Source organism: Amblyraja radiata, chromosome 31, assembly GCF_010909765.2.
Source record: "Amblyraja radiata isolate CabotCenter1 chromosome 31, sAmbRad1.1.pri, whole genome shotgun sequence".
Lineage (NCBI taxonomy): Eukaryota > Metazoa > Chordata > Chondrichthyes > Rajiformes > Rajidae > Amblyraja > Amblyraja radiata.
Window position 1 is genome coordinate 30,282,975 of NC_045986.1, and position 14,157 is coordinate 30,297,131.

The 14,157-nt window shown below is 49.0% G+C and overlaps 1 protein-coding gene across 1 annotated transcript; it reads left to right on the forward strand.

Annotated features, from left to right (window-relative positions):
* The first annotated feature begins 565 nt into the window (after positions 1-565).
* Positions 566-12,124, forward strand: lrrc38 (leucine rich repeat containing 38). Its single transcript, XM_033048435.1, has 2 exons — positions 566-1,227; positions 11,720-12,124. The coding sequence occupies exons 1-2, from the start codon at positions 621-623 to the stop codon at positions 11,959-11,961; spliced, it is 849 nt and encodes a 282-aa protein (XP_032904326.1). The 5' UTR covers positions 566-620; the 3' UTR covers positions 11,962-12,124.
* Positions 12,125-14,157: the final 2,033 nt, after the last annotated feature.

The following is a 14,157-nucleotide window of genomic DNA, read 5'->3' on the forward strand; positions in this document are numbered from 1 at the left end:
GGGCTAGGCAGCATCTGAGGAGGGGATGGACAGGTGACGTTTCAGGTCAGAAGGACTCTTCTTCAGTCAGGTCTGTCCAATCCCTGCACAGCTGCTGCCTGACCCGCCGAGTTCCTCCAGCACTTTGTGCTTTGCTCGAGATTCCAGCCTCTGCAGTTCCTTGTGGCAACACTGAAATTACTTCTTAACCCATGAGGCTCATTGAGATTGGGAAAGGGTTTAAACAAATAAAATATGTTACTTATAACATTATATTGGAGTTAATGAATATTAATTATGAAGGGCGTAACACAAAGCAAAATATTCCAGTAAATATCACGCATATTAATCATGTTGGTCGGTCGATTGTGAATTGTTACAATTCTATTAATAACACTGGACATAGGATTTTGCTAATTCGCTCTTGTCTCTGGGGAATGGAAAGATCCATTGGATTTGCTGGTTTTATTTCTGCTGCCGGCCAGTGGCAGCTCCCTCCCTCCCTTCCTCCTCCCCTCCGCTCCCTGCGTTAGTGCTATTTGAGCTAAGCACTGCTATCCAATCTCACGTACACCATGCACAGCTGTTCAGTCTCTGCCTTTGCTCAGCATGCCTCAGCCACGGTCGCAGACTCACCTGCCATGCTCTCATGTCTCCTGCCTCTGCTCCTCTCCCTTCTCCCCACCGGGTCATCCTGCCCAGACGGATGCTCGTGCAAGGACGCTCACACCATGGACTGTCGGGACCTGGGGCTCCTCCAACTCCCCTCCGGCATCTTCCCTCTGGTCGTCAGGAAGATCCTGATGAGCGACAACCAAATCCAGGAGATACCGGCCGATTTCTTCATGTACTACGGAGACCTGGTCTACCTGGATCTCAGCAACAACTCCCTGTCTACCATCAGCAAAGGGACCTTCAGCACCACCAGACTCATCTACCTGGACCTCAGGTACAACAACTTCTCCCGGCTGAGCTCCGGAGCCTTCAGCTCGGCACGCCGGCTGATCATGCTTCGACTGGGGAACAATCCGAAGCTGGAGGAGGTGGACAAGGAGGCTTTCCACAGCCTGAGCGTTCTCCAGGTCCTGGAGCTGAACGACAACGCACTGGAGATCCTGAGTGTCACCACCCTCAGCTCCTTGCCATCTCTCCGCACCCTGAGGCTCGAGGGCAACCCCTGGCTCTGTAATTGTACCTTTGCTAATCTCTTCCACTGGCTGAAGGACAACGTTGATGTTCTCCCCACAGGTGAGTTCTATCTCCATCTCCCCACAGCGGTAGAGTTGCTGCCTCACAGCGCCACACACCCGGGTTCCATCCCGACCTCGGGTTCTGCCTGTACGGAGTTTGCACGTTCTCTCTCCCCGTGACCCGCGTGGGTTTTCTCCGGGTGCTCCGGTTTCCTCCCACACTCCAAAGACATACAGGATAGTAGATGAATTGGCTTGGTATACTTGTAAATTGGCCCTAGTGTGTGTTTGATGGTGTTGGCGTGCGGGGATGATCGTTGGTCGGCGCAGAGCGCCTTTTTTCCACGCTGTATTTCTAAACTAAATGTTAGTGATAATCTAACCCCATAGGTTAGTGCTAATCGGTTTTACGGGCATCTTCAGAGACAGGGAGCAGATGAATCTGATCAGCAGCTGCTGTGTTGTACGTAAATAAAGGGGAATATGGAGCCTCCGTAAATGTTATAGTCTTTCAGTGTAGAAACCTATCCTTCGGCCCAACTTGCCCACACCGACCAACATGTCCCATCTATGCTAGTCCCACCTGCCTGCGTTTGGCCCACATCCCACTAAACCTGTCCTATCCATGTACCTGTCTAAATGTTTCTTACTGTTTAAGAACGAACTGCAGATGTTGGAAAAATCGAAGGTAGACAAGTAATGCTTGAGAAACTCAACAGGTGAGGCAGCATCTATGGAGAGAAGGAATAGGTAACGTTTCGGGTCGAGACTTTGTGCTAGTGCGTCTCACCTACCTCCTCTGGCAGCTCGTTCCATACACCGACCACCCTTTGCGTGAAAAAGATACCCCTCAGGTTCCCATTAAATCTTTCCCCCCTCACTGTGAGTCTTTGTGCTCTGGTTCTTGATTCCCCTCCTCTGGGCAAGAGACTCTGTGTGTCCACCCGATCTATTCCTCTCATGGCAACCCTGGCAAGCGGAGAAGGAACGAGGTGTGAGGCTTCTCATTGTCTCTGCATCGGTCAGAGTTGATGCTTCTTGTCTTGTGTAGTGGTTGATGTTCTGATCAGGAGTTCTCTATCTGGCCTTTCGAGCCATTCAACAATTTCACTCACAGAGAGTGGTGAGTCTGTGGAATTTCTCACAGAGGGGTGAGTGTGGAATTTCTCAAAGAGAGTTGTGAGTCTGTGGAATTTCTCACAGAGAGTGGTGAGTCTGTGGAATTTCTCACAGAGAGGGGTGAGTCTGTGGAATTTCTCACAGAGAGGGGTGAGTCTGTGGAATTTCTCACGGAGAGGGGTGAGTCTGTGGAATTTCTCACGGAGAGGGGTGAGTCTGTGGAATTTCTCACAGAGAGGGGTGAGTGTGGAATTTCTCACAGAGAGTGGTGAGTCTGTGGAATTATCTGCCTCAGAAGGCGGTGGAGGACGGTTCTCTGGATGCTTTCAAGAGAGAGCTAGATAGGGCTCTTAAAAATAGCGGAGTCAGGGGATATGGGGAGAAGGCAGGAACGGGGTACTGATTAGGGATGATCAGCCATGATCGCATTGAATGGAGGTGCTGGCTCGAAGGGCCGAATGGCCTACTCCCCTACTGTGGGGTTGGGGGGTAAACTCTGTGCACAGCTCCCCCCACACAACCCCAAACGGAGCGACAACATGCTGAGGAGAGGGACGGACGCAGGTTAACATTGACGTACACTCTCAGTCTGAAGAAGTTTCCTCGACCCGAAACGTCACCCATTCCTTCTCTCCAGAGATGCCGCCTGTCCCACTGAGTTACTCCAGCACTTTGTGACTATCTTCAGTGTAAACCAGCATCTGCAGTTCCTTCCTGTACATTCGGGCCAGGTTGGCGAATGCAGGTACTGGCAACTAACACTGACATTCCTGACCAAGAAATGATGATGGAAGATTTTATTAGGGAAGTTATTAGCAATTCCCTTTCCCTGTGTGTGTGTGTGTGTGTGTGTGTGTGTGTGTGTGTGTGTGTGTGTGTGTGTGTGTGTGTGTGTGTGTGTGTGCGTGTGTGTGTGTGTGCGTGGGTGTGTGTGTACGTGTGTGCGTGTGTGTATGTACGTGTGTACGTGTGTGTACGTGTGTACGTGTGTGTGTGTGTGTGTACGTGTGTGTGTGTGTGTGTGTGTGTGTGTGTGTGTACGTGTGTGTGTGTACGTATGTGTGTGTACGTGTGCGTGTGTGTACGTGTGTGTGTGTGTGTGTGTGTGTGTGTGTGTGTGTGTGTGTGTGTGTGTGTGTGTGTGTGTGTGTGTGTGTGTGTGTACGTGTGTGTACGTGTGTGTACGTGTGTGTATGTGTGTGTGTGTGTACGTGTACGTGTGTGTGTGTGTGTGTGTGTGTATGTGGTGGGAGCAGGAACAGGGGTGGGTAAATCAAGATCTCTTTAACTGCTTAGGGCTAAGCTACAGATGCTTCCAACTACCTCTGGCAGCTCCGGCAGCTCAGGGTTAAATAGCTCAGCCAGGACTTTCAGATTCACTCCGCCTGCAATGACGGGACCAATCTCAACCGGGCAATGGGCTTTATGTGAATTGGCCTCAGCACCTCCGCTCTGGAGACAGTGAGGGGTGGGATGTGGGGAAGTAGTGGTCCTGTGCTGGATATGTTTACTCCCACCCTGCTTAAGCTGTGTGTGTGTCTGTGTGTGTGTCTGTGTGTGTGTGTGTGTGTGTGTGTGTGTGTCTGTGTGTGTGTCTGTGTGTGTGTGTGTGTGTGTGTGTGTGTGTGTGTGTGTGTGTGTGTACGTGTGTATGTGTGTACATGTGTGTGTGTGTACGTGTGTGTGTGTGTGTGTGTATGTGTGTGTGTACGTGTGTGTGTGTGTGTGTGTGTGTGTGTGTGTGTGTGCGGGTGTGTGTGTGTGTGTGGACATATACACACGTTTACATGTGCTGCGTGTGGCCTGCACTATCTGAGCTGTGGACTCCTGGTATCAGCAATAATGAGGAGACTAATATGTTGTCGACCTCCGAGGCTTCAACTCTAAATCACTACTTCATTATTCTTCTGGTACCAGAAGCTAATATTTCATCTTGAGGACATTGTCCTGGTCTGAATGATGGTCGTGCCTGCTGGCCCTGTGTGGAGAATCCTCCCAGCATCAGGCCACAGAGAGGGGGAGAGAGAGTGTGGGGGGGGGGGAGAGATCCCATCTATCCAGCCGCACCCAGACTCTCCTGCCACCCCCCACCCAGGCTAGGTAAAGTATCCGCTAACCTCCCTACCCACCAGGGCGATCTTGGTGCTGGATATTGGAGTGGATTGGAGGTGGCATGACTGACTGACTGACTGACTGACTGACTGCTGGATGAGTGTGTGTGGCCCCACAAACAGACAGACAGACACAAGACGTACGTGTGTCAATAACAGAGCCACCACACGAGAGAAATGGAGATAATCAGAGAGGAAATGTATTTATTACGAATGGATGTGAAACTGGCGAATGGGATCTGGGGGAGTTTCTGACTATTATGTTCTGGCAGCAACCGCTCAGCCAGTCTCCCTCACCCTTCACTCCACTCACAGCCTCCACAAACCAACGCTTTGGAACATGGTAGTCTATAGTTTAGTTTAGTTTAGAGATACAGCGCGGCATCAGGCCCTCCGGCCCACCGAGTCCTCGCCCACCAGCGATCCCCGCACACATACACTATCCTGCACACACCAGGGACAATTTTATAACTACCATAGCCAATTAACCTACACACCTGTAGGCTTTTGGAGTGTGGGAGGAAACCGGAGCACCCGGAGAAAACCCACGCAGGTCGCGAGGGGAGAACGTACAAACTCCGTACAGACAGCGCCCGCAGTCGGGATCGAACCTGGGTCTCTGGCGCTGTTGAGGCAGCAACTCTACCGCTGCTCCACCCCACAACTAATTCCCTCGATCTGGACAAGGTTGGGATTCAATGTTCTAAATTTGCTGGCAGTGACTGGACTGCTATTGAAGTCATTCAGCCTGGCCACAGGCCCTTTGCCACATGTCATCCAAGCCAGCATTCTGCGTGAGAATCATTGACCCACATTGGGCCCATATTCCTCTGTACCTTTGATATCCCTGTTCCCGTCCAAATGTCTTTTGAAAGTCGTAATCCTTCAGCTGCTGCCTCACGGGGCCAGAGACCCCCAGGGCTCGATTCTGACCTTGGGTTCTGTCTGTGTGGAGTTTGCACAGTTTCCCCAGTGACTGTGTCGATCTCCTGCAAGTTATCGATCTCCTGCAAGTTATGCTGGAGGAGAGATGTTACAAAGATGTTTACAGGACTCGAGGGACTGAGCTATAGGGAGAGGTTGAGCAGGCTGGGACTCTATTTCTTGAAGCGCAGGAGGATGAGGGGCGATCTTATAGAGGTGTATAAAATCATCAGAGGAAGAGATTCTTTTATCCAGGGTAGACAAAAGTGCTGGAGAAACTCAGCGGGTGCAGCAGCATCAATGTGGACCGAAGGAAATAGGCAACGTTTCGGGCCGAAACCCGGAAGGGTTTCGGCCCGAAACGTTACCTATTTCCTATAGTGGAGATTGTTCAACTCTTCGGTGTGAATAGTGAAAAGGCAGCACCCTTGAAGTTAAATTCATAAAAGCCTGCAGCGTGCTTGCAGCATTGTGCGTGGGTTTCAGTGTCCCGCTATTAACGACACATAGCACAGATAAAGATGCAGGCTCTATTTCCAACCTCCACTTTAAAGTATTTTTTCTCTCACCCATCAGAGATATCGCCTTTGATCTACTGAGCGGTCCCCCTCTGCCTCTGAAGACCAACGTACTATCTCTCTCTTATATAACCATATAACCATATAACAATTACAGCACGGAAACAGGCCATCTCGGATTCAGATTCAGATTCAGATTCAGATTTAATTTTAATTGTCATTGTCAGTGTACAGTACAGAGACAACGAAATGCATTTAGCATCTCCCTGGAAGAGCGACATAATAATAATACATTTATTTATTTATTTTATAGCATATGATTTGAATAAATATTCACATTAGCATATATACAGACATAGTGTTTTTTCCTGTGGGAGGAGTGTCCGGGGGGGGGGGGGGGGGGGGGGGGGGGGGGGGTGATTGGCAGTCACCGAGGTACGTTGTTGAGTAGAGTGACAGCCGCCGGGAAGAAGCTGTTCCTGGACCTGCTGGTTCGGCAACGGAGAGACCAGTAGCGCCTCCCGGATGGTAGGAGGGTAAACAGTCCATGGTTGGGGTGAGAGCAGTCCTTGGCGATGCTGAGCGCCCTCCGCAGACAACGCTTGCTTTGGACAGACTCAATGGAGGGGAGCGAGGAACCGGTGATGCGTTGGGCAATTTTCACCACCCTCTGCAATGCCTTCCGGTCGGAGACAGAGCAGTTGCCATACCATACTGTGATACAGTTGGTAAGGATGCTCTCGATGGTGCAGCGGTAGAAGTTCACCAGGATCTGAGGAGACAGATGGACCTTCTTCAGTCTCCTCAGGAAGAAGAGACGCTGGTGAGCGTTCTTGATCAGAGTTGAGGTATTGTGGGTCCAAGAGAGGTCATCGGAGATGTTGACTCCCAGGAACCTGAAGCTAGAAACACGTTCCACCTCCGTCCCGTTAATGTGGATGGGGGTGTGCGTGCCGCCCCTGGACTTCCTGAAGTCTACAATGAGCTCCTTGGTCTTCTTAGAGTTAAGGGCCAGGTTGTTGTCAGTGCACCATGCTGCTAAGTGCTGGACCTCCTCCCTGTAGGCCGACTCATCATTGTTGCTGATGAGGCCAATCACCGTTGTATCATCTGCATACTTGATGATGGTGTTAGTACCATGTACAGGTGTGCAGTCATAGGTGAAGGAGTAGAGGAGGGGGCTCAGCACACAGCCCTGTGGAACGCCGGTGTTCAGGGTGAGGGTTGAAGAGGTGTGCTTGTCTAACCTGACACTGGGGTCTGTTGGTTAGAAAGTCCAGTATCCAGTTGCAGAGGGAGGGGTCGATGCCCAGGTTACCGAGTTTGGTGATCAGTTTTGATGGTATAATGGTGTTGAATGCTGAGCTGTAATCGATGAACAGCATTCTTACGTAAGTGTCTCTGTTGTCGAGGTGGGAGAGGGCGGAGTGAAGTGCCGTTGAGATGGCATCCTCCGTACTCCTGTTCTTGTGGTAGGCAAACTGATAGGGATCCAGTGTGGGGGATAGGCAGCTATTGAGGTGTGCCAGGACCAGCCTCTCGAAGCACTTGGTGATGATGGGGGTAAGTGCAACTGGGCGGAAGTTGTTGAGGCTTGCCGCAGTGGAGTGTTTTGGCACTGGCACGATGGAGGTGGTTTTAAGGCACGTGGGGATAACTGCTTGGGCAAGTGACAGGTTGAAGATGTCAGTCCAGACGTCTGTCAGCTGCGCAGCACAGGCCCTGAGCACGCGCCCGGGGATGCCGTCAGGGCCAGCAGCCTTACGTGCATTAGTCCTACTCAGTGCCACATATACGTCGTAGGGGGTGAGTGTGAGGGGTTGGTGATCGGCAGGTAGCACAGCCTTGATGGCTGTCTCTAGATTGTCCCTGTCGAAGCGACCATAGAAGTGGTTAAGCTCCTCAAGGAGCCCTTCCAGTCCGTGCCGAACAATTATTTTCCCCTAGTCCCATCTACCTGCACTCAGACCATAACCCTCCATTCCTTTCCCATCCATATACCTATCCAATTTATTTTTAAATGATAAAATCGAACCTGCCTCCACCACTTCCACTGCAAGCTCATTCCACACAGCTACCACTCTCTGAGTAAAGAAGTTCCCCCTCATGTTACCCCTAAACTTCTGTCACATAATTCTGAAGTCATGTCCTCTTGTTTGAATCTTCCCTACTCTCAATGGGAAAAGCTTGTCCACGTCAACTCTGTCTATCCCTCTCATCATTTAAAGACCTCTTGTGTAAGAAGGAACTGCAGATGCTGCTTGACACCAAAGACACACATCCAAGTGCTGGAGTAATTCAGCGGGTCAGGCAGCGTCTTTGGAGAAAAAGGAATAGGTGACGTTTCGGGTCGAGATCCTTCTTCAGTCACATCTGATGAAGAGTTTTGACCAGAATCATCACCGATGCCTTTTCTCCACAGATGCTGCCTGACTCCAGAAATTTGTTCTCTCTTTCCTGTTCATTATCTTTCTCCTTCCACAGATGCCACATACCTTGTCCAGCATTTTCTGCGTTCATTATAAAGTAGAAATTGAGTGAAGAGTGGAATATGTCATGTAATAGAGGTAGAATTAGGCCATTCGGCCCATCAAGTCCACTCCGCCATTTCAATCATGGCTGATCTATCTCTCCCTCTCAACCCCATTCTCCTGCCTTCTCCCCACAACCCCTGACACCCGTACTAATCAAGAATCCATCTATCTCTTCCTTCAAATTATCCACTGACTTGTGGCCTCCACAGCCTTCTGTGGCAAAGAATCCCACAGATTCACCATCCTCTGACTAAAGAAATTTCTCCTCATCTCCTTCCTAAAAGAATTTCCTTTGATTCCGGGGCTGTGACCTCTAGTCCTAGACTCTCCCACTAGTGGGAACATCCTCTCCACATCCACTCGATCCAGGCCTTTCACTATTCTGTACGTTTCAATGAGGTCTCCCCTCATTCTTCTAAACTCCAGCGAGTACAGGCCCAGTGTCGACAAACGCTCATCACAGTTTAACCCACTCATTCCTATATTTCTACAAAACCAATTGAGCGAGGGTTGAGAGGGGATATCTGTCTTGTCTACGCCACAGATGGCAGTGAACAATGTGCTAGTACAGTGAAAGGTTAATGGATTGGATGAGTAAACTGAAGGCCAATGAATGTGATGGAAACAGACTGAAGGGCAACACACAAACAGAGCAGCCCGACAAGGTTCTCCACAAAGAGATAAATGACAGGGTTGTTTTCTCCCTTGATGAAGCTGAGCAAACGAAGGCAGGCCATGAGGGCACACGTCCCAATATACATCGCTCATGTTGACAACCAATATCACAAAACACAAAGACCCACTGATTTCATACCAGCCATCAGCCGGCGAATGTTTGACTTCAACAAAGATTGCCTCCGCTACATAATGAGATAACAGGGCTGATGAGTGATAGGCTGTCGACACAATGGCGCAGCGGGTAGAGCTGCTGCCTCACAGCGGCAGAGACCCGGGTTCCATCCTGACTACGGGTGCTGTCTGTACGGAGTTTGTACGTTCTCCCCGTGACCTGCCCGTGGGTTTTCCCCAGGTTTACACTGACCAGCGATCCCCGTACACTATCTGACACACTCGGGAGAATTTACAAATTTACACGTAGCCACATAACCTGTGAGAACCTCTGGGCAATTGCACTGGGAAATCTCACTATAAATGTGGGTGAAAATAGAGCTAGCGGTCTGAGTGGGAAATGTGTTGCAGCTTGAAGATAGAGAAGTGGGAGAGTCTAGGACCAGAGGGCGCAGCTGCAGAATAAAAGGAAGTACCTTTAAAAAGGAGATGAGGAGGAATTTCTTTAGTCAGAGGGTGGTGAATCTGTGGAATTCACTGCCACAGACGGCTGGGGAGACAGTTGATGGAGATTGATAGATTCTTGATTAGTACGGGTGTTAGAGGTGAAGGGAGAAGGCAGGAGAATGGGGTTGAGAGGGAGAGATAGATCAGCCACGATTGAACAGCGGACTAGACTTGATGGGCCGAATGGCTCAATTCTGGCCCAATACATGCAGTCATAGAAACATCAAACCAGAAAATAGGTGCAGGAGTAGGCCATTCGGCCCTTTGAGCCAGCACTGCCATTCAATATTCAGCCTCCTAATATTCTCTTTTATTGGGTATGGTCACACATATTATGAGGGTGTAAGGTGGGCATGTGGAGCTCAGGGGTTAAATAATTCATGCTCTGGGTTTACAAGTGCCATGTCCATCACAGACACAAAATGCAGGCAGCATCGCTGGGGAGAAGGAATGGGTGAGTTTCAGGTCGAGACCCTTCGTCAGGCACATTGTGTTTATCCATTAACTAATCATTGCAAACTTAGCCAGTGTTGACAGTTGACTCACAACGGTATAAGAGCAGGTGGAGGAGTTAATCATCGCCAATAATCTTGCAGTTTCCACTCTACAAGCGCCTGAAGCATTTACTGACACGGACAAAGTCCTGGCTTATTTTCCATGAATGAGATTGTCCTCAGCCCCGTCTTTGACAATAGACAATGACAATAGGTGCAGGAGTAGGCCATTCGGCCCTTCGTGCCAGCACCGCCATTCAATGTGATCATGGCTGATCATCCACAATCAGTACCCCGTTCCTGCCTTCTCCCCATATCCCCTGACTCTGCTATTTTTAAGAGCCCTATCTAGCTCTCTCTTGAAAGTATCCAGAGAACCTGCCCTCCACCACTCTCTGAGGCAGAGAATTCCACAGACTCACCACTCTCTGTGAGAAAATGTGTTTCCTCGTCTCCGTTCTAAATGGCTTACCCCTTATTCTTAAACTGTGGCCCCTGGTTCTGAACTCCCCCAACATCGGGAACATGTTTCCTGCCTCTAGTGTGTCCAAGCCCTTAACAATCTTATATGTTTCAATGAGATCTCCTCTCATCCTTCTAAACTCCAGAGTGTACAAGCCCAACTGGCTCCATTCTCTCAGCATATGACAGTCCCGCCATCCCGGGAATTAACCTGGTAAACCTACGCTGGGCATTCCCTCAATAGCAAGAATTTGCGTTGGTATATAATGGCAGTCGACTCAACCAACACGTCTGCAGGTCCTCGTTCACTGACCGAGTGGCCTTTTACACTCTGCAACATAAGAGGGAGTTAGATGTGGCCCTTGTAACACAGAAACATAGAAAATAGGTGCAGGAGTAGAGGCTATTCATCCCTTCGAGCCTGCACCGCCATTCGATATGATCATGGCTGATCATCCAATTAAGTATCCTATCCCTGCCTTCTCTCCATACCCCCTGATCCCTTTAGCCACAAGGGCCACATCTAACTCCCTCTTAAATATAGCCAATGAACTGGTCTCAACTACTTTCTGTGGCAGAGAATGCCACAGATTCACCACTCTCTGTGTGAAAAATGTTTTCCTCATCTCGGTCCTAAAAGATTTCCCTCTTATCCTTAAACTGTGACCCCTAGTTCTGGACTTCCCCAACATCTGGAACAATCTTCCTGCATCTAGCCTGTCCAACCCCTTAAGAATTTTGTAAGTTTCTATAAGATCCCCCCTCAATCTTCTAAATTCTAGCGAGTACAAGCCGAGTCTATCCAGTCTTTCTTCATATAAACGTCCTGCCATCCCAGGAATCAGTCTGGTGAACCTTCTCCATACTCCCTCTATGGCAAGAATGTCTTTCCTCAGATTAGGAGACCAAAACTAATCTGTGGCTAAAGGGATCAGGGGGTATGGAGAGAAGGCAGGTACGGGATACTGAGTTGGATGATCAGCCATGATCACATTGAATGGCGGTGCAGGCTCGAAGGGCCGAATGGCCTCTACTCCTGCACCGATTGTCTATGTTTCTCTGCTTCTATAACTTGCCTCGCTTTCCCCGCAGGCTTTGATGCCATCCAGTGCTCCCTGCCCCAGGATCGGAGGAAGATCACCCTCAACGAGCTATCGGAGAACAGCTTCAACGAGTGCGAGTTTAACCTGACCTTGACGGACTACCTGATCATCTTCTTCTCCGGAGTGTGTGTCTCCGTCACTGCCATCACCACCAGCTTCTTCTTGGCCAATGTCGCCCAGTGCTTCCAGAGGCTGGGGTTCTTCAAAGACAACGATGATGATGAAGATTAACTGACTGCACCAACCAGACACCAAACAAACTCGGACCAGGATTTTTCTTACTTATATTCAATTTCCAAAGAAATGTTTTTACTTAAGTATAAAGTGGCACATTAAAATACAATATATTTACCTCAGTGGGGGGGGGAAATATTAAAATGATTTTGTTTTGTAATTAAGTCTGTCTTGTGTCTTGTGCCTGAACCACAGCATCTAGTGAAGAGTGCTCAACTCTTTGAGAGGGGGGGACATCAGGAGCTGATCGTCACGTCCTTTCCAGTGGTAGACAAAAGTGCTGGAGAAACTCAGCGGGCGCAGCAGCATCTGTGGAGTGAAGGAAATAGGCAACGTTTCGGGCCGAAACCCTTCTGGGTTTCGGCCCGAAACGTTACCTATTTCCACTAGTGGTGATTGTTCAACTCTTTGCATGGAGCGAAGGAAACGTTGCCCATTTCCTTCGCTCCATAATACGTTGCCTATCAAGAACATCCGACAAATTAAATTAAATTAAATTTCTTTATTTATATAGCACATTTTTAGTCAACTTGCATTGACCCCAAAGTGCTTCACATAATTACATTCACACACACAGGCAAAGGTGGGTGAAGTGTCTTGCCCAAGGACACAACGACAGTATGCACTCCAAGCGGGATTCGAACCAGCTACCTTCCGGTTGCCAGCCGAACATTTAGCCCATTGTGCCATCTGTCGTCCACAAGTCCACAAGTACCTGCGATCGAGGATGCAGCATGTAGAAGATTGAGGGGGGGGATCTTATAGAAACGTACAAAATTCTTAAGGGGTTAGACAGGCTAGATGCAGGAAGATTATTCCCGGTGTTGGGGAGGTCCAGAACAAGGCGTCACACAGTTTAAGGATCAGGGGGAAGTCTTTTAGGACCGAGATGAGAAAATCATTTTTCACACAGGGAGTGGTGAATCTGTGGAATTCTCTGCCACAGAAAGTAGTTGAGGCCACAGTTCATCGGCTATATTTAAGAGGGAGTTAGATGTGGCCCTTGTGGTTAAAGGGATCAGGGGGTATGGAGAGAAGGCAGGGATGGGATACTGAGTTGGATGATCAGCCATGATCGTATTGAATGGTGGGTGCAGGCTCGAAGGGCTGAATGGCCTACTCCTGCACCTATTTTCTATGTTTCTATGTGCACTGCCAGGCAGTAGCCCCCAGCTGATTATATCCCTGTGGAAACATTGCACCTTACATCGGAAAATTGATTCCATTAATTATAATGTGAAGCTACTAGAGTACACACATCTATGACTACCAGGTGTGGATGAAGTTAGAGTTGAACACAGGGACTATCTCAAAGCCCTTTCAAATATCTGACACAGGTATAACAGACTCAGTGGCGGACTGGGTCTAAAAATATTGGTTGCCAGGAGACAAAGGGGGCCCACCCACAACTACAATGCTATCATTTAACAGGGGCCCACTTGCTATCACTTCATCAGGGGCCCACATTTTCAAGTTCAAGTTCGTGAGTTTATTGTCATGTGTCCCTGAATAGGACAATGAAATTCTTGCTTTGCTTCAGTACACAGAACATAGTAGGCATTGACTACAAAACAGATAAGTGTGTCCATATACCATAATATAAATATATACACACAGGAATACATAAACTGATAAAGTGCAAATAACAGATAATGGGTTATTAATAATCAGAGTTTTGTCTGAGCCAGGTTTAATAGCCTGATGGCTGTGGGGAAGTAGCTATTCCTGAACCTGGTTGTTGCAGTCATTGGGCAAGCTGACATTGAACAGACTGAATCATTTTCTAAGGTACACAAAATTGCTGGGGAAACTCAGCGGGTGCAGCAGCATCTATGGAGCGAAGGAAATAGGCGATGTTTCGGAATCATTTTCTACCCTGACATACTTATTGTGGTGGTTATATCCACCTTGCCATTTCTGTTGTGGTCCCAAGTATCATGGGATCATTGCTGGTTGCAACGCTCCTGGTGTCATAGAGTCATGCAGCATAGAAATTGGGCCCTATAGTCCAACCTGCCCACGCCGACCAGCATGCCCCATCTACACGAGTCCCACCTGCCTGCATTTGGCCCATATCCCTCTAAACCTGTCATCCATGTAGCTGTCCAAGTGTTTCTTAAACGTTGTGATAGTCCCAGCCTCGACTACCTCCTCCGGCAGCTCCTCTTAACTTGGAGTTCCAGTCTTCAGTGG

Coding starts and splice junctions, on each gene's coding strand:
- lrrc38 (XM_033048435.1), top strand. CDS start 621: ATGCTCTCATGTCTCCTGCCTCTGCTCCTCTCCCTTCTCCCCACCGGG. Junction 1,228..11,719: donor CGTTGATGTTCTCCCCACAG/GTGAGTTCTATC, acceptor CTTTCCCCGCAG/GCTTTGATGCCATCCAGTGC.